This window comes from Sinocyclocheilus anshuiensis, unplaced genomic scaffold, assembly GCF_001515605.1.
Source record: "Sinocyclocheilus anshuiensis isolate Anshui unplaced genomic scaffold, SAMN03320099.WGS_v1.1 scaffold260, whole genome shotgun sequence".
NCBI lineage: Eukaryota > Metazoa > Chordata > Actinopteri > Cypriniformes > Cyprinidae > Sinocyclocheilus > Sinocyclocheilus anshuiensis.
Window position 1 is genome coordinate 1,313,703 of NW_015557134.1, and position 19,861 is coordinate 1,333,563.

The window sequence follows — 19,861 nt, forward strand, 5'->3', positions numbered from 1 at the left end:
AGTTAAACGTAGATTTATTCCTAAAATAATATCAATGGGGTCAAACAGTGTGATAACAGTTCTCGTTTTTAAATCGCGATTAATTCCGTATTGATTCTATTAACTTTTAATCATTCTTGTAATTTAGCATGAGCAGGAAATGTTGAAAGAGGTAGACTGAGCAAGATACAGTCACTTGCAGAACTGTATTTGTCACTTTAGTTGACATGCCAGTCTGAAGAGGGAGGGATTTCCTTGAAATGACATGAGATTAGATCAGGCTATGCCACTTTAAAGGCCCAGACTAGTTTTATTATTTTTTAAACATTCAATGCTTTTATTTATAATCTTAAATTCCTTTAAACCCTTAAAAACAGTTTGAATTAAATGACCCGAGATAAATATATTACAAGAATGTTCTGCTATTTTGCATTTAACAGAAAACTGAACCTCTTGATTTGACCCCCTTACCTTATAGACCTTCCCAAAAGCTCCATCTCCCAGTTCTCCCATAGTCTCCCATGTCTGGTGTGGATCCACATCCCTCTTCAGGTTTTCGTAGTGCCGAACTCGCTTTTTCTCCACACCCAACCGAAAGATTCGCATCAGGAGGGAGGCCATGGCTCCCTCCCTTTAAATTCACCCCAACTCCTTAAGAAATCCCAGTCCTTTTCAGTCAGTCGGTGGTCCTTGATGTCTCATTCAACAATCAGAACCCCTGCCCAAACTAAAAACAACACAAAAGACAACTGTCTGAATCTCTCCAAAGCAAAGATGCTTTTGATTGTCACGTCGCTCCTCATGTGCACCTCAGAGCACGACAGGAAGCTGCAAGTAGCAACCACATCTTAAAAGTTATTTATATTCAACTTGCAACATATTGAGACGATTAGATTCATGAGAAAATAAATTTCACATCAATTCATTCAATTTTTAAAGCTTTTTTTTTAATTAAATGTTGTTTTTAACTGAACAATCAATTAATTGCAAAATTAGTGAATTTGACCTTTTAAATTTTGTCAATTTTGGAAACAAAAACCAGTATATTTGTTCACATTACACTAAATAAATGGGGGTAATAATTGGCATGTGTAACACATTTAAAAGAGGTATGAACATTGAGCACCTTTACTTTCTGACTGTACAGTGGTACAAGATGGTATGCTGTTTAATGCAATGAGAGGCAGTTTCAAACTCATTTTTCAATTTTACACAGTTGATCAACATTAAAAAAAAAAGTGCACCAGGACAGAATGGGACGGCAGTTTAAAGACGCAACATATTCAATTAAGTTTACAGTTGAGTTAAAGGCAGGTTATGGGATAAACAAAGCAAATATATGAGGGATTCAATGCTTTTTAAATTAACATTTTACAGTATTGCCATACTATATTGTTTTCCCTCCCAGTGGTTTATCTAGTGCAACATGAAACACAATAACAATCCAAACAGTATGTGAATCAAAAACAAACCTTTGTCTTTGGGGGAATTTTCAGTCTTTTTAACCATAAGTGAAACGTAAACTTTATGACTTCAATAGTCATTTAGATTTTCCCCCAAGGAAAAATTTAAACACATGATTGAACGGGGGACACAGCATATTATGAACAAATTCAACACATAGTTTATTTGTGCCAAACTGCAGTCTGCCATAGGCAGGCCTGGTGTAATCGCTACACCGCTAATCACATCTCCTGAGGGAGTGAACATAATATTCCCTTAGAAAAGGGAATTTGAAATTTTCAAATAAAAAAATACCCACATACTTGGCCATTTACAATTCATCTGCCAACCTAAATCCAGAATGCAAGCATATGCATTCCTCATATTAAAATATGACTTCTTTCACCTTCTAGCCCACACATATGTCACAGCCGACTGTATAAAGCAGTAGCACTTATATAATATGCAGGTATTGTACAATTTATTTACACATTTACAAAATGAAGTTTAGCAAAGACTGGCGAGTCTTGCGAGTTCCTTATTCATTTCCTGGCTGGACTGAGTTGATGTTTCTTTTTCCATTTCAAATTGACATTATTTGTCAAATCTTCAGGGGATGGGAGATGTAAACATGTCGGATGTCAAGCCGGAGTGATGTCTAAATTCTAAAAACACTTTTCCTCCTTTTTGAGGACCAGATGTCGATGGAGGATGTGATGCGACTAGTCCATCAAGTCCGTGTGAGAGACGGCAAGGCCTCGGAAATCCTAGACTGTGAGAGAGACGCTTCCTCAGCAGAAGCAGCAGTAGTGGAAGAGGCCAAACTCGAACCTCCACCCTCTTCTCCAACAGAATAAGGTGACTGAGGAAACATGGAGCCCCTCTCACATCCCATTGGCACTCATCTTGGACTTCTGTGACAACTCTGCCTCTTTAGCCTGATGGGACAGAACAGGTGGGGGTGAGTGTGTTAATATCCAGCAGTTTCTAGACACTAGTGGTCTCATTATACATCGATGTAGAAGACATACACACACAAAATATACAACAGTTATAGTTAAATATCAGCAAGTGAGCATAAACAGGCATTTACATATGGACTGACACACATTTATTCATATATTTAATAACATTCATGCTAATGCTAAAAATAAAATGGGAGACCATACCATATAGCATTAAATTTTCTAAAATATTAACTATTGCATAAAATCTTTCAATATAATATTTGATAGAATTTCTAAATACATGCTAAAAATACAATATAAAACTATATAAAATCTTTCAATTTAATATTTGAAAGAAATTCTGAATTCATGCTAAAATAAAAGATTAAAATACAATATAAAATGAAACCACTTAAAATATTACAACTACTATGCAAAATCTCATATTTTAATATTTAATAGAAATTCTAAATCAATGCTAAAAAATGAAAGATGATTTTTAAAAAAATGCAATATAAAATGAAACATCAAAAAAATATTATGAAAACTACTATTTAAAATATATATTTTTTTTTTTACGGTTCTGAATAAAACCATTGCCAACAACATAACAGTCAAAGTACGCAATACAACGTACTGCACAATAGCCAAAGTAATCCTTCCAAAACCACATATTGTTGACTCTTCATCTTTCAATAAATACACACATTGAGTGACCAATACAATATCTTGTTTGGCACACTTACATGTATTAACTGAGCTTCAGGTGATGGCATGTCCAACCCTCTGGGTTTCTCCAACAATTCTTCAGACTAAAATACATAATCAAAGTGTTAACAATATCCTGAATTTAAACTATTTGTAACCGTTACTTGTTATACAATGGCTGACATCCTGGAGAATCCTTGAAGACTGAGAAATTGATTGATTGCTTGATTGATTGATTGATTGATTGATTGGTGAAGTAATAACATTTCTACCTTTCTGTCTTTGATGACCGGAGCAGAGTCCACCAGCACCTCCACTGAGGAGGACAGCAGATTCCCTTTGGCTGTGGTTTCGGCCTCCACAGGAGGAGGAGTGGCTTTCTGTGACACGGACATAAAGAATACCATTACGTATGAAACCATAACAACCATTAACAGAACAGTGATAACATATCAGCGGTCACTGAGGCAGTGACGTGCCAGTCTGCATTTCTGCCCAATCTAGACATCGACTGTTCAAAGGTAATCTGTTGCCAAGCACAGGGGCAAGTTTTTAAGCAGAAAGTAAACAGAGCTGACAAAGTTTGGTTTAATTCATAAAGTCTGCGTGACCATTAGGTAAATAAATCAATATTTACAACCTGTTTCACAAATGTATTCTGTATGCATGCTCTTTGCATGTTTACAGAATGCATACTGAGTATTTTGAAACCAATTTTACGTTATGTGGAACAGATAAGCTGGGTATATTTGTTATATTTTGGATAGTCTGAAGGGATAGATGTGGAGATATGATACATTGGTAACTGGAGTATAATGGAGTTCAGTTTGCTACTATCATTCTATATACAGTATCTGTGCTCACTTAAAGTTAATCTTTAAAACAAACTAATGATTTAACACTGTTAAATGTAATCTTTAGCAAATCTCAAAATGAACATCCATTTTTCATACTGTACATTATAATGTTGTGATGCCAAATTCACTTGTAACATTTAGAGGACTGTATTTTAAACTGTAGTATTTTTTAGACATTTAGACAAACTAGTATAGAATTTTATTTTCACCTCCAGTTTGGGCACCGGTGGGATGACTGGAGTTTTAGGAGTGAGGTCCGTCAGGTACATTGCACGAGAGAGCAGCAACAAGGACGGTGGGACGTTCTCTTTCAAGTGCAGGTCCAGCCACTGAGAGAGAAAGAATGCGAAAAACAATTAAGAATTTATCAATGACTCAAAGCATACAGTCACACGTACAGTAATGTCAAAACAATCAGAAATACATCTGTAACACCACAGACGCAGCGTTACGGTGACAACACCCTGTGACAAAAGGAAAACAATACTCAGTAGGCACAAGCTGGTAAATATAAGAGGACTGTTTAAAGTCTGTTGTATGTGACACACTTTCAATTTGTCTACAGTCTTTGGGTGGGAAACAGTCATAAATATCCTCCAGTAGGCAGTTTTACAACCTAGTCAGGCTGGCCTGTGCACACACACCTGCTGCAGCTGCTGTCGGAGCTGATCTGTGGTCAGACCCAAAGATCTCATGCCGCGAGTCCTGCAGGCGGCCTGGAGCTCAGCTACAGTCATTGCGGCCACACCCTCCTTGGCGATCATCTACAGAGAGACACGAAAACCGAAAATCATGATTATCTAACATCTGAGATCATCTCCTTAACATATTAAACCCAGAATATTATTTCAAGGTCTAAGGCCCTGATCAGATGGAACGCGTTTTTAGCAGTGAGAGGCGCCTTTTTAAAATGGTTTTCTATTGGCAGTGAGCATGTTGTGCAGTTTATGCGCCCCGAACGTCTCGTGTTTTAGCCACCTGCTGCGCCTCGCATTTTTGTAGGAGCACTCTGAGTGCCTAAAGTTGAAAAAAAAAGCAGCAACTGAGCAGAAAAGCACCCGACGTTTACTGCACAGAGCCGTAGTTCACTGACAAGCTACGCAATATCGCATTCATTATCGCATGCGATTCGTCTGCGATAATGAACGCGATATTGCGTAGCTTGTCAGTGAACTACGGCTCTGTGTAGTAAATGCCGCTGCCTCTAAAAGCACGTGATGGAGATTTACTACTAATCACGGAACCGGCTTTACTGACGAGATGCGCATGACAATCACATGCGATTTATCGTGCAGCCCTAGTAATGAGCGTTGTTTACATTCAGCATGCGCACGCTGTCTACTGAACTTAAACAACGCTGATTACGTTCAGCGAAACCGCACGCATGCTGAACGTAAACAACGCTCATTACGTTGATTGCGTTCTGGGGTACTCTCCAAAATGTCAGAAGATGGTAAATCAGGGAGAAGAATTGCTAAATAAATTATGTTATTGTTTGTTTTCTTTGCGCACAAAATGTATTCTCGCTGCTTTGTAAAATTACGGTTGTACCCCTGATGTCACATGGACTATTTTACAGATGTCCTTGCTTTGTTTCTGTGCGTTGATCGTGGTAATATCATTGCTGTCTATGAAGGGTCAGAGAGCTCTCAGATTCCATCAAAAATATCAATTTTTGATGTTAAATTAATTTGTGTTCCGAATATTAACAAAGGTCTTACGGGTTTGGAACGACATGAGGGTGAGTAATTAATGACAGAATTTTCATTTTTGGGTGAAATAACCCTTTAAGAGCTGTGTTTTAAAAAAGATGCAAAAGTCAAATATGTTTATTTAGTGCATGTTTACATAGAAAAATAATAGAAAACTAGCATTGTCGAACGCAAAAATGCATTCTTTGTGATCGGCCCCTAATATCAGACGTATGGTTCAGTCACCCACAAACCTAGAGGTCACAGCAACGTGTCCAGTCATAAAATCAGCTGTAAAACTACTTTAGAGGGTCAGTGGCAGTTGTCTGGTTTTGTCTCACCTCATCGTCAGACTTGATGGTGCGCAGCTGCATCATCAGCTGGAAACGCAGCAGGTTATTGGTGCCGATGGGCTGCAGCTCCAGCAGTTTGCACAAGGCCACCAGCTGCGGCCGCTCCAGATGCTCCAGCGTCAGCTCATCCTCAAAGAGCTTGGAGAACTTCACAATGTCTTTAGTGCTGGGCTGTTCACCGGTGTGCCTCACCTATAGCAGACAAGTTAGAAGCGTCAGTCACAACCAGAACTATACGTGATTTTAACTATACGTGATATGGAAGAATGGATTTGATTATTGAACTCACCTGTTGCACGTAAGTCGAGAACTTCTGAGTCTCATCTCCAACAGCTGCTTTGTTCCTCCTGGCCATCTCAGCAATGGTCTCCTGTAAGAACTTGGCCAGCTCTAGTTTAGCAGCAAGTCCCTTCCTCTGTTTTTCCTCCTGTCAGATTAAAACAAACAAATTCAGATGCTTCATTAGTAATTACTCACAAATTTTGACCAACTTTTACAACTTCATGAAAATTACTACTCAGATTCATTGAGAAATAGTTTTACGAATCCTTTACACAGATTTCTTATGCTTGCGTTTCGTAATTTAGGCTGAACTTTTGCTGTTGTTTAAAATGTAAGCTTATAATACCTTCTTGGACTCGGTCTCAAATGTAGAAGGCAGCATTTCTGGAAAGAGTTTGAGGAATACGGGGAGTAGAAACTCCATGAAGGGAACGATGACAAAGACCATGAAGGGCACTAGCCGGAACAAGTCGGCACATGTCCGCATCAGCTGTGGAGACGACGGGACAGGTCTTATTCATCCATAGTCAAACACAAACGCAATATGGGTACGTGAGAATAGCATTTCTGGCCTAATCCAGCTGTACTTTCTCTGAGGTGTTAAGCTTTTTGGTTATGCAATCCTATTTGTGTCACATTACATTATAAATCCTTGACCAAGCAATGGTTTGTTCTAACAGGATTATCAAATGCGCATGACAATCACATGCGATTTATCGTGCAGCCCTAGTAATGAGCGTTGTTTACATTCAGCATGCGCACGCTGTCTACTGAACTTAAACAACGCTGATTACGTTCAGCGAAACCGCACGCATGCTGAACGTAAACAACGCTCATTACGTTGATTGCGTTCTGGGGTACTCTCCAAAATGTCAGAAGATGGTAAATCAGGGAGAAGAATTGCTAAATAAATTATGTTATTGTTTGTTTTCTTTGCGCACAAAATGTATTCTCGCTGCTTTGTAAAATTACGGTTGTACCCCTGATGTCACATGGACTATTTTACAGATGTCCTTGCTTTGTTTCTGTGCGTTGATCGTGGTAATATCATTGCTGTCTATGAAGGGTCAGAGAGCTCTCAGATTCCATCAAAAATATCAATTTTTGATGTTAAATTAATTTGTGTTCCGAATATTAACAAAGGTCTTACGGGTTTGGAACGACATGAGGGTGAGTAATTAATGACAGAATTTTCATTTTTGGGTGAAATAACCCTTTAAGAGCTGTGTTTTAAAAAAGATGCAAAAGTCAAATATGTTTATTTAGTGCATGTTTACATAGAAAAATAATAGAAAACTAGCATTGTCGAACGCAAAAATGCATTCTTTGTGATCGGCCCCTAATATCAGACGTATGGTTCAGTCACCCACAAACCTAGAGGTCACAGCAACGTGTCCAGTCATAAAATCAGCTGTAAAACTACTTTAGAGGGTCAGTGGCAGTTGTCTGGTTTTGTCTCACCTCATCGTCAGACTTGATGGTGCGCAGCTGCATCATCAGCTGGAAACGCAGCAGGTTATTGGTGCCGATGGGCTGCAGCTCCAGCAGTTTGCACAAGGCCACCAGCTGCGGCCGCTCCAGATGCTCCAGCGTCAGCTCATCCTCAAAGAGCTTGGAGAACTTCACAATGTCTTTAGTGCTGGGCTGTTCACCGGTGTGCCTCACCTATAGCAGACAAGTTAGAAGCGTCAGTCACAACCAGAACTATACGTGATTTTAACTATACGTGATATGGAAGAATGGATTTGATTATTGAACTCACCTGTTGCACGTAAGTCGAGAACTTCTGAGTCTCATCTCCAACAGCTGCTTTGTTCCTCCTGGCCATCTCAGCAATGGTCTCCTGTAAGAACTTGGCCAGCTCTAGTTTAGCAGCAAGTCCCTTCCTCTGTTTTTCCTCCTGTCAGATTAAAACAAACAAATTCAGATGCTTCATTAGTAATTACTCACAAATTTTGACCAACTTTTACAACTTCATGAAAATTACTACTCAGATTCATTGAGAAATAGTTTTACGAATCCTTTACACAGATTTCTTATGCTTGCGTTTCGTAATTTAGGCTGAACTTTTGCTGTTGTTTAAAATGTAAGCTTATAATACCTTCTTGGACTCGGTCTCAAATGTAGAAGGCAGCATTTCTGGAAAGAGTTTGAGGAATACGGGGAGTAGAAACTCCATGAAGGGAACGATGACAAAGACCATGAAGGGCACTAGCCGGAACAAGTCGGCACATGTCCGCATCAGCTGTGGAGACGACGGGACAGGTCTTATTCATCCATAGTCAAACACAAACGCAATATGGGTACGTGAGAATAGCATTTCTGGCCTAATCCAGCTGTACTTTCTCTGAGGTGTTAAGCTTTTTGGTTATGCAATCCTATTTGTGTCACATTACATTATAAATCCTTGACCAAGCAATGGTTTGTTCTAACAGGATTATCAAACATAATTACCTTTTTATAAAACTCAAATCCTGTACATATATTAATAACTTATGACACAATTTCCTTTGTCAAACTACTTGCATCTTATATAAAGGTGTTTTGAGACTATAAATAACAAAAGTGCCATGGTGGTATTACCATTATTTTGGACATTGCACCTTGGTACTACTTGGAATACTATGTGAATGAATATTGTAAACAAATAACTACATTACACAGTATATAAAGAAACATCACCATAGAAATTTTAGGAAAAAATTTAGGATAAAGGAAAAACATAATATTACCATGTCTTTTTTGTGTGGACATCACACCATGGTAATAACATGATGAAATACTATGGTTGTAATATAACTATTTTGTACATGTACTATAGTAGTTCAAATGGCATTGTAAGAGACATAAGTTATTGATTTTAAAATAGACGTGGATTTAATAATTGTGCATTTTAATTCATTGTAAAAGTGCAATATATATTTAAATCATTCTGAAATATTAGAAATTGAAGCTCCAATAATACCACTTAAATGATGTTTTGACTAACATTTTTGTTTCCGGTTAATTTTGTTAATAAACATTTTTAAATATTAACTAGAATATCAAACACTGGAATATTATTTGAGAATGTATAACTTGAGCTCACATATCATGGAGATGCAAAGAAATAACAAATCAGATGTATAGCTACCACGGGTATTATTTAAATTAACCTGAAGTACCATGTAAATACATTACAAATCTGATAAATGATATTTCTCCATATCAATCTACCATGGAACTAATATCCAATACAACCACTCTACCACGGTAAACCCAAAGTAACACAAAGCTCCTCGTCAAAAACATCTCAAATAGATTTCCAAATCTTTCTCGACCCAAACATACCCTCCTCCTCTCCCTCCTGGTGAGCTGCTGCCCGTGCAGTAACCTCCAGACCATCCTGCCCGCGATTTTGGTGTCGATGCCCAGAAGACGGAAGCCATGATAGTAATGCTTGAGCTCATCCAGGACTCTCTGTCCCAGGGACTTTCTTGGCACTGCTGGTGGTGCTGGAGGTGGTTGAGTGCCAGAGGCGGCAAGGACAGGCTCACCCTTGACAGGTTCAGGGGTGTCCTTCACCTCTTGAAGCCAAGCACATGAACTGTGGAGGGGACGTGCAGCTATGCAGCCAGGGCGGATGAAGCTGGATGTGTAACAGGGGTACAGCGGCCTGGGACACCTGGCTGTGACTGCAACCCGGCTGAGGAACTCCGAATGGTAGCGTATGCATGCGGTCGATGGGAGTGAAGCACAACCTTGTCTTTTAGAAAGCAAGTAGGATCCCCTGGAAGAAACCCAGAACTTTGAGCTTTGATAAAGAGAGTATTTGCAATGTTAAAGCACAAGATAAAATATTTAGGCTTGTTCAAGTTTCTGCGCTTCTGTGCTCTATCCTGATCATGTAAAGCCTGTAAACCCAGTGACTTTTTAATAATGTGCAAAACAATATGAAAGCAACTATTTACATCAGGAATTACATTAAATTAATTAGCCTAGAAAAGTATGCCCATCACTAAAAGCACAATTTAGCCAACTTATTTAGCCAACAGCTCCCATAAATTTAGAATGCAAGAATTTAACATTGCTTTAACAAAAATGCAAGCTTCCCATTTCTGTTTTTAAAACCTCCATGAAGCATTGCAATTGGGGAACACTACAAAATATTATTATGAAATAATATTTTAAAATAATAGTACACTTGGAACAGGACAAAAAATGTTAATTTTTGCACCAGTGACTTGGATGATGACCTCACCTTGATCTTGTTACAGCTAGAAGCACCTGTGCGCTAAAAACCGCCATTTTGTTAAAATCAGGTGTCCTGTAAAGAGAAATAGATGCAATGTAATGTAACTGTGATGCAATTAGATTTACACATATTAGAGACTTATAAAATCTGATTAAATGGAGGATTTTTGAGGAATAATCCTCTTTATCACCGTCCCAATATTCATGAATAAATAATGTACACAGATTCACAAACAGATACAGATACACAAGTATTTGTGAGGAATAAGTCCTGCTATTTTTTCTGCATATTTGTTGTTGTAACTTATATCTGTTATTATGTACGTATGACTACAAGTAGATGTATTGATGAATACTGCAACAATAATAACATCCTGTGTAGGAAAGCACGCGCGTCAGGATGAGGCCGGTCGTGAGCACTGCACACAGATACTGACTCGCGTGCTTATCTTCGCCGCTTGCGTTGCTAAAACACAACACAAACACGGAGACCTGTCAAAGTCATAGGCCATATTTAACGACAACACAAGGAACGTTTCATTTCAACCGAAAGTTTGCCTCCAATTACAACAGGTAAATTGTTTAAACGTTATATCATATTTATTTACTTGGCCATTATGACACAGACCCCGTAATTATTAAAGTACTATTACTTTATTTTATGCGTACGTCAACAAACTACAGTATCCACTTTCTATTATAACTCATCGAACGTTTAAACTTTTTAAACGTCTAAATTGTTATATAAAAGTGGTGCAAGTCAAAACAGTTACGTTTTTAATGACAGGCGCAGAAGGCCACGGTAGAGGCCGCAGATATACACCACCTCAAAAACAGCACAACTTTACATCTATTACAGAGGCTTTTCTACGTTAGTCGACACGACATCGATCAACTTTAGAGAAAGGCGATCGGACAGTTCTTTTGTTTTACTTTCGTTAATGTACAACTAACCGCGAGCGGTGGCTAAGTTAAACGGTTAAGAAACAACAGATGAAAGCCAAAGGATCGAGGTGGTCTAAAAAAACATATCGAGCATTTAACAACTCGAAACACGATTAAACATCTAACGTTACCAACCTGTCGAAAAGGCCCGTGTCGTGTGGGGTGACGGCTGTTAGGCTGTACTCATTGGATATGGTGTCAGATCGGATGGCGGTGGAGAAAAATGTCCGGCTCGACAGCGCTCCTCCTGCAGCTGAGGGTCAGATTTCCTCGGAGGCGATGGTACGGGGGAAAAACGGATCTTTTGCGGGATGAGATACTCCATTCACGATGGTATGTCGCTCCTTAAGTTTAAATCTAAATGGACATATAAATTAATACATCCGTGGTGATGTATTGTTGTGATCGGATTTGAAACGGACTGTCAGGTTGCCTCCGGTGCTCCAGACCGTCCTACTGAGGAGGATCATCCGATGAGGGGTGAGGCGTGATTGACAGCCACATAAGCCAATGAGCGAGCTGTACGCACTAGTGACGCTGGCCAATCCGCTGGACGGGGCGGACAGTGGAACTTCCCATGACCTCATCCGTGATGATGAGGGCAGATGAGCTTCCACACCTGCTGATTTCAGTTCAGTTGTAACTCAGAATTGTCATGGCAACAGTCAAAATTACAGTGCCCAGAACAGTGGTGGAGTAGCAAGGCGTGTTATATGGTTGTTATTAGGTACTTGTGCAGACGATGGCGCTATTATTCAGTTTAACTTCGCTTGAGAGCCACAGGGAAGGAACATAGTACCCTAATAACATTGTTTTGTTCTTATTTTAATTTTTACTCAAATATAATGTTTATGAAACGCCCAGAATAATTAAACAATTGCTGTAATGTTACACTGGTAATTATTATTTCTGTAGGCCTCGTTTAAAAAATAAAGCACATGTTAAGAGAGTATTAATGTGGGTTGTAAGTACTATTTTTTGACAACCACAGACAATATGTTTTATCTTTCTATATCATCTATCTTTAGTTTTATCTAGCTTTATCCATATAAAATATTGTTTTTATTTTTAATTTTACGAACATTTTACTTTTATATATATATATACACACATTTATTTATTTACGTTTTTATTTATTTCGTGGTTGAAGTAGTTTTTGACTATTTTTGGAAAACACAATAATGATATTGTTTTTATGATATCAAGTTAAATACATATTGCTTATTGTTGTTATTATTACGTGGTCGAAGTAGAATTTGGCTATTTTTCCGAAAACAATATTTTTATTATTATTTTTATTATATTTAACAATTATTTGTTACATACATACATAGTTTATTATTGTGTGTGTGTGTGTGTGTGTGTGTGTATTATATAATAATTAATATATAATTGATAAAATAATATAGAATTGTATATAGAATTATTCTCTGTAATACATTGATCACATCTTACGCTTTAATGTCAAGCAATAATATTGTTGTAATTATAAGGGGAAAAAAAACTACTCGTCCCAACATGCCCCTCACATCATGCAGCACAGCCAATGGGGGAGATTTTATTTTGGCGCTGAGACACAGGCCTTAAGCAGAGGGGCTTTTGTTACAGCTAGAGGGAGGGAGACGGCTATAATAAAATATATGGGAGCCAAATTTCCCTGGGTCTGCAGGAGCATCCCGCAAAAAAAAAAAAACGGGGCCTCCCGATTCTACAGCCATACATCCTATCATGGGGATCGACATACGACTGATCTAGCCCCATTTTTCCCCATACACCGGATTAGATCTAAGAACCGTGGAGTCATAGGTCTTTGTGTTGATATATTTATGTTAACTGCAGCGGGAATCCAGTTTGTTTGGTGTTTTTGTTTAGAATGGAACACGCTGAAGGTACAGACGCTTTTATTCTACCGTTGTTTCGATGCTTCGTTTCATAATATCGCGTTGAATCCAAACGAGCGCTGCATGTATTTCTGTTTTTGATAACAATAAAGCATTGGTTTTCATCACACCTTATCCTGATGGGAATGTAATCTGGCCGATTTGATTTAAAGGGGCACGGGCAGCCATGTTGGCATGTTCGCATTCACTTCTTCAGTTTTTGTGGTTCTCCGCATGATCCAATCTACCGAGAAACATACCATTTTGAAACAAAATGTGTATTTGGAAAATTCCATGGTGGTAAACCTTAGAAGTGCGTGCGTTGGTGTTTTCCCCATGTAACGTTACACACACTAGCACATCCGCTAACGCCGCCTTTCATATAATGCAGCGACATTACACGGGTCCGCTTTACAAGGCTGTTGCGAAAACAGGATCTGTTTGAACTACACAAGAGTTTAATTTAGTTTATTCGTGGGCTATATAGCATTTTTATTAAGTTGTATGTGTTTATACATGATAATATGATTATATCGGGTATGTCTTGTTATCCAGAAAAGGCTAGCAGGCTAATGTTAGCCAGCTGCTGGTCATTGCAGGTTTGTTTCTTTGACATTAAACAGTTTTTTAGATTAGTTGGTTTAGAAACGGTAGTTTGTTGTTCTGTGGCATTGAGTGATGTGGTTCATGTGCTAAATGAAAGTCTTTAACGGCTTGTTTTACGTCTTTTCTTACTAGACAGACGAAACAAGCAAAATAGACAAAATAAACACTGCTTTGATGGCAAATATTTCTTTTAATGACCAGCTGGCATAGCCATACTTATAATTTAAGGGAGAGAAACTCAAAATTCAAAAGATTATTAAATGAAATAGGAACTGAGATAAAGCAGGCATCGTTGTCATATAAGAAGGAGAGGGGATGTTTCATGAGGAACATAGCATTTAACATGCTTGATTCTGACTAAATATCTTATCCAGCAAGGCTGTGTAATTTCAGCCTAAATGTTGCATGACGTTTCTTCTCAAGAATTAGGGAAAGTTGTCTTAACTTGGAGTGGAGTGAACTTAATTTATCCCCTGGGAGGGAGATTTGCAGTGTTGCAGAAGTACTGCAAACTTATTTGTGCATAGTGTTAATCACATTTTTGACCCATGTTTTTATACACAAAGCTATTAAACATTTTTGCTCGGAGCAATTTTTCACAAATTTGATAAAATGAGGTGACGTTTTTTATGTGTCATAAACACATTCTATCTGTTTTTCCTCAATATCTCAGCAGGCCCTGTAAGAAAAAGGGAAACTTAAGGATGCTGGAGCAGAACAATGGATTTCTCCTTCTCTTTCATGCAAGGGATCATGGGAAACACAATTCAGCAACCCCCTCAGCTTATTGACTCCGCTAACATCAGACAGGAGGATGCCTATGAAGCCATCAGTGACCCAGGAGATGATGGAGGACAGCAAAACTTTGAGTCTCCTTTGGAGTCAGGCTTTCCTTACCCTGCTGAAGACCTCCCAGTCATTACAAACGGCTACCCGACAGGCGTAGGTACCTATGAGCAACAGGCCAAGTTTGCCTTGTACTCTCAGTTCCCCAATGGCTCAGCTAATGGCTACGGCGCCATACGAAACTATGGGGATCACGGTTTGCTGCTTGGTGAAGGCACTTTATTGAGACCACCAGTGGTCCAGGAGAAGCCTCCAAGCCACATCTCACCTCCACCTCATCCCCATCATCACCACCAGCCTCATCATCCTCCTCACCATCACCACCATCAGCAGCAGCAGCAGCAACACCATCCACAAAACCCACCACTGTTACCTCACCACCATCATCCGCCTCCTGCTTCTCACCTAATGCCTCAAGTCTTGCCACCCCCTCCTCCATTGCTCTTGCCCTCTTCACCACCCCTCCTTTCACCTCAACAAAGCACTGTCTCCAACCCCACTGCACAATCCACCAACACTCCCAAAAAGACCAGCTCCCCAGAGATCAAAATAAAGATCATTAAGTCCTACCAGAATGGCAGGGAGCTGTTCGAGTCCTCACTGTGCGGGGATCTGCTGCAAGAGTTTCAGGCCGGCGAGGCTTCCAGAAGAAGACATGAGCAAAAGAAGGAAAAGAGGAAAAAGAGAAGCAGCAGACATGGTGCTTGTCAAGAAGAAGAGAGTCAGCAGCCTTGCAAAGTAGAGGAGCGGTCAGGGGTGGTTCAAAACTCCTCACGGCCCAACGAAGGTCATGTCACATTCAGAGAAGAGCAACCTTCTGTGACCCTCAAAAGCCCCAAAGCAGAACTGAAGGAACAGAAAGTGAGTTTAATATTCTTCATATGTTTGTAGCCCTTTTCACTTCAGAAGATGTGGAAAAGTGTTGAGAATTTCTGGTTGATGAGATCTGATCAGTTCCAGTTCATCCAAGACCATCTTGTGTTCTTGTTTAGGTTGAAAAGCACTTTCCTTCGGTCATCACTAGCACCGGCTCTTGTCAAGAGTATGAGATCGGTGACTTGGTGTGGGCAAAGGTTGGGACGTATCCTTGGTGGCCGTGCATGGTGTCATCAGACCCTCAGTCAAATGTTCATATACGACTTAATAAAAGAGGTAATTCATCTACTACAAGTGTGTATTTTTATGGCTGGAATACTCTAGACGATATTTAAAATCAGAGCAGATTTTAAAACGCTAGGTGTTACACACTTGTTGGCTTCGAAGGCCGCGTGTCCACCAAAGCATTATTTCACGAGGCTGGTGTATTTTTTCAGTTCTAAATGGGAGCACTGCGTTTTTTTTTTAAATGCCAGGAGCGTGCCAAGCGCTTGAGCATCTTTTTTGCGCTGAGCGTTCGGGCGTTTTTTTCTCGGCGCCGAAAGTTGAAGAATGTTCAACCTTGGGTAAAACAATGCGCTCATCACGGTCACTTTTCAGTCAGCTAACCAATCACAGTGGAGGAGGGGCGGGACTAATCTGCAATATACTTCAGTGGATATTCCGTATCATAGCAACGACAGCGTCTCAACGAAAAAAAATGCTGCGCTCTCAAGCGCTCACAGCTGTGCGTTTTTAGCAGAGCGCCTGCCGTTTTCTGCTCGCTAAAAACGCTTTGGTGGACACGTGGCCTTACAGAGGAAAAACTGGGAATCATACACTAAATGGCTGAGGATTAGAAAGTACCAGACTTTCTAATTGTTCCAATCACAACAAATTCATGCAGAAAACCATTCTGGTGCGCAAATCAAAACGTGTTTTAAAATCAGTTCAAAATATAAAACTCTTAGAACTTTTAGAATCAGGAGTCTGATGTGCATCATCAACTTCGATTGCCTAAAATCTGCAGAATGGCTCTGATTTTCTCAATATCTAATCTCATCCATGTTGCAATTTGGGGAAATTTGTGTTTTGTATTCCAGCTTTTAGCTGGTATTTCTACTCTCTTGCTACAAATTTATGTTTCTAATAACTTGCTTCCATGGTTCCTGGTAGGTGTCAAGGAATACCACGTGCAGTTCTTCGGGAGTGTCCCTGAGAGGGCTTGGATCCATGAGAAGAGAATTGTGGTGTACAAGGGTGAGAGCCAGTTCGAGGAGTTGCAAGCAGAAACACTCCGGAAAGCAACCAACCCAACTGAGAAACAAAAGGTATCCTGCTGTACCCCTTCAAATGTGGTGACCATCTTTCTGTGGACATTTCTGATTACTTGTTCTCTGGTTTATTTATTTTAAAGTTGCTGAAGCCTCAGTCCCAGAAGGAGCGTGCCCAATGGGAAGTGGGTGTGGGTCACGCAGAAGCCGCTCTGCAGATGACACGAGAAGAACGCAATGAGAACTACACCTTCATCTACATTGACAAGGAACCCAGTGCTGCTGCTGCTGCTCCTGCTGCTGACACTGTGACCTCACCTAGGGCGACCAGTAAAAACCGCCCCGAACGCAAGCAGAGACGCTCTAAAGGCAGTGCTGGAGCAAAAGAAGAGCACATACCTCGTCGGCAGCAGCCACGGAGGCAGTGCAGCATCAATAGTAGTACAGAAACATCATCTCCCAATCAGGGAGAGGATGATATGCACCAAGAGCAACCCCACAGCCCTGCAAAACCTGACCCCCACCCCAAGGAACCCTCCCCACCTCCAGTCAGGACACCCTGGAAGACCGCCGCAGCCCGCAAGCTCCTCCCACTCTCCATTACTATGAAGAAACTAAACGTGGAGATCATCAAATGTGACTGGCAGCTCCCAAAACAAAAGTTGGACTTACCTAAGAAGATGGAGAGTGAGGAGAGGCCCAGCGATCAGGTTCAGTCACCTGAGGTAGAAATTAAAAAATGCTAGTGAACTTAAGGGAGTGTGTATATGTGTATTGTAAATAATGTAATTGCAGCATCGATCACTGTCATGACAGTTTTGTGAAGAAACTCTGAAAGATCATTTAAAAAATGTTTTAATAGCTACAGTTTCTCAATCAAAAATGTAGTTGCCCACAAGTGACACTCTATGCAATGAAGTAAAATGCTTAATGAAATTGATCAAATGGAGTTTGCTTAAATTTACTGCTGCTTAAATTTATATCTCATTTTTATAACTGCATATACAGAATGATGTGTTGTTAGTGATAACTTTAATTTTTGTTAAAATAAAGCTGAAAAAATAACAGAAATATTAGATGGAAAAACTTAAACTTGGGAAAGCTAGAAGTTGAATTACTAAAATTACTCAAACTAAAACTGAAGTAAAAAGAGGAATAGAAATATTTAAAAACAAAACAAAAACTAATAAAAATGACAAGCACAAAAAATGGAAAATATTAATAAATACTACAATGGTACAAAAATACTAAAATTACACAATGCTATTTGCATCCTGTAAATAGTGTACTAATTGTATATGAGTGTATTTAGTATTGTTGTAAACATGTTTATTTTGCACTCACATTTCCCAATATTAGCTAGCTTTCCTGTCTGGCTCATTTAAACCAGGGTATGCTAACTAGATGATAACTATGCTGCATAATAACTTGCAGGTTAGGTAAAATTAATGTCACCAAAAATTCTCTGAAATTTTATTTATCCTCTATAATGTATTTAGTTTGGTTAATGTACATGTTAAGCTATTATAGCTTACTGCCTAAAGTTAATTACTAAGATCAACTGCAGCTAGCTAACCTAAAAATAGGGCTCTGCTCTCTCTCTTTATGCATGCTGCTTGAGAAGAAATTGCACCTTTTCTGCCAAGCAGCTGTTGGTATGTTTTTTTTTTTTTTATGTTTCTCAATCTATCCCACAAAGGGCTCCAGTGATAAGGCAGAGGCAGAGACGTGTTCCAGTGAAGAAGAGCGAGCTGCGTCTCCCTTAGCCTGGAGTGACCAGGAGAGCGCTGAGCAATCCACAGGTATATATAAGTGCAAACACAGAGTTATTCACCGGAGTTAAACTCCCTTTTGCAACGGTATTCAGATGTCTTTGCAGTATAAATCTAATCTGTGAAAACGTCCTCTGTGTCTGTGGGATATCAGAGAGAAAGCAGCAGCGCCGGTCTGTGCGAAGCCGTTCTGAGTCGGAGAAGAGTGTGGAACCAGTGCCAAAAAAGAAAGTGAAGAAAGAACAGGTAGAGCACATAAACAAATATTAAACCATTTAACAGTGATGAATCCAACAAACCGTAGGGTAGAATTCACTAAACTAATTGAACCTGCTGCATTTATTTGCATCAGTGTTAATTTCGTTGACGAATAATTTTCATCATAATGTTTGTCATGACGAGACGATAACGAACTAAAACTCTTTTTGAATGACAAAAACTATGACGAAAATTTTCGTCAACGAATAAAAACGAGACAAAAATGTTAGGGAGGGACGATTTGGGAAGAAATGAATTCAGAACAAATCTGCTGCATAGGAGGTTAAATGCGTACATATGAACCGGCGGGACATAAGTTAAAATACACTTGCTGCACGTCGCATAAAACGTTCAAAAATGTCAATATGTGGCGATTAAGAGAAGAGCAGACACATAAATAAATCTGACGACGCAAGAGAGAACTCAATTCGGTCCAGTTTTCTGAGCGCAGACACTGAAGCATACACACACAGAAAGCGCGTCTCGCAGCGCGCAAGTACTCTTTCGCGTCGCATGAATGGAGAATTGCACACAAAATGATGTCGAATTGTGCGTTTTGACCAGTATTCAAGATAACACAGTTGATTACGTCTTAAGTGAACATAAACAGTAGGGAAAACGTGTATCAGTATATTGCATCCATTGCATCCGTGCATTTGGTTTTAAAGGGATAGCAGCCTGATTTAGTTGCTATTGTCCGAGTCATTGATGTTAATCAAACAACAAAAGAAAGACAGAAAATCACTCACTGCTCTTGACTGAAAAAACTTTAGTAGCCCTAAAGATTAATCTAAATTTATTTATAGAAATAAATGTCTGCTTGAAAGAATGAAGAATATGGGAAACAAGTCGCTATAAAGAATGCATAATTAGCCTATATAACCATTGGTATTTCATTAAAAAGAAGACCATGTTCTTGTTCTTTATGAGAA

The 19,861-nt window shown here is 39.3% G+C and overlaps 3 protein-coding genes across 8 annotated transcripts in view; 1 reads left to right on the forward strand and 2 right to left on the reverse strand.

Moving 5' to 3' along the window:
* LOC107678005 (serine/threonine-protein kinase 10-like) overlaps positions 1–716 on the reverse strand; it is an 11,659-nt gene extending 10,943 nt beyond the window's left edge. The window contains exon 1 of the mRNA XM_016473097.1: positions 451–716. Coding sequence (XP_016328583.1) covers positions 451–600 — 150 coding nt within the window. The 5' untranslated portion in view covers positions 601–716. The remainder of the gene's footprint in view (positions 1–450) is intronic.
* Positions 717–1,149: 433 nt separating this feature from the next.
* On the reverse strand, positions 1,150–12,170 carry LOC107678006 (LETM1 domain-containing protein LETM2, mitochondrial-like). Its single transcript, XM_016473098.1, has 11 exons — positions 11,574–12,170; positions 10,501–10,566; positions 9,591–10,029; positions 8,362–8,505; positions 8,023–8,160; positions 7,722–7,925; positions 4,579–4,698; positions 4,144–4,263; positions 3,350–3,457; positions 3,116–3,181; positions 1,150–2,360 (listed from the first exon to the last, which is right to left on the reverse strand). The coding sequence occupies exons 2-11, from the start codon at positions 10,545–10,547 to the stop codon at positions 2,307–2,309; spliced, it is 1,440 nt and encodes a 479-aa protein (XP_016328584.1). The 5' UTR covers positions 10,548–10,566; positions 11,574–12,170; the 3' UTR covers positions 1,150–2,306.
* nsd3 (nuclear receptor binding SET domain protein 3) overlaps positions 10,906–19,861 on the forward strand; it is a 29,136-nt gene continuing 20,180 nt past the window's right edge. For 2 of the 6 annotated variants that reach the window (XM_016473090.1, XM_016473095.1), the window contains exons 1-7: positions 12,977–13,327; positions 14,598–15,631; positions 15,763–15,922; positions 16,802–16,956; positions 17,043–17,624; positions 18,599–18,701; positions 18,826–18,917. In XM_016473090.1, the coding sequence (XP_016328576.1) occupies positions 14,645–15,631; positions 15,763–15,922; positions 16,802–16,956; positions 17,043–17,624; positions 18,599–18,701; positions 18,826–18,917 (2,079 nt within the window). In that variant the 5' untranslated portion in view covers positions 12,977–13,327; positions 14,598–14,644. Of the gene's footprint in view, positions 11,067–12,976; positions 13,328–13,483; positions 13,918–14,597; positions 15,632–15,762; positions 15,923–16,801; positions 16,957–17,042; positions 17,625–18,598; positions 18,702–18,825; positions 18,918–19,861 lie in introns of those variants that run through there. The other 4 variants (XM_016473093.1, XM_016473092.1, XM_016473091.1 and 1 more) reach the window with 4 other exon arrangements.

What these genes read in the sequence shown, in the direction of transcription:
- LOC107678006 (XM_016473098.1), bottom strand. Translation starts at nt 10,547, where the DNA reads ATGGCGGTTTTTAGCGCACAGGTGCTTCTAGCTGTAACAAGATCAAG. An exon ending in TTGAGACCGAGTCCAAGAAG is followed by an intron (nt 8,161 to 8,361) that starts GTATTATAAGCT and finishes TTAATCTGACAG; the next exon opens with GAGGAAAAACAGAGGAAGGG. An exon ending in CACCGGTGCCCAAACTGGAG is followed by an intron (nt 3,458 to 4,143) that starts GTGAAAATAAAA and finishes TCCGTGTCACAG; the next exon opens with AAAGCCACTCCTCCTCCTGT.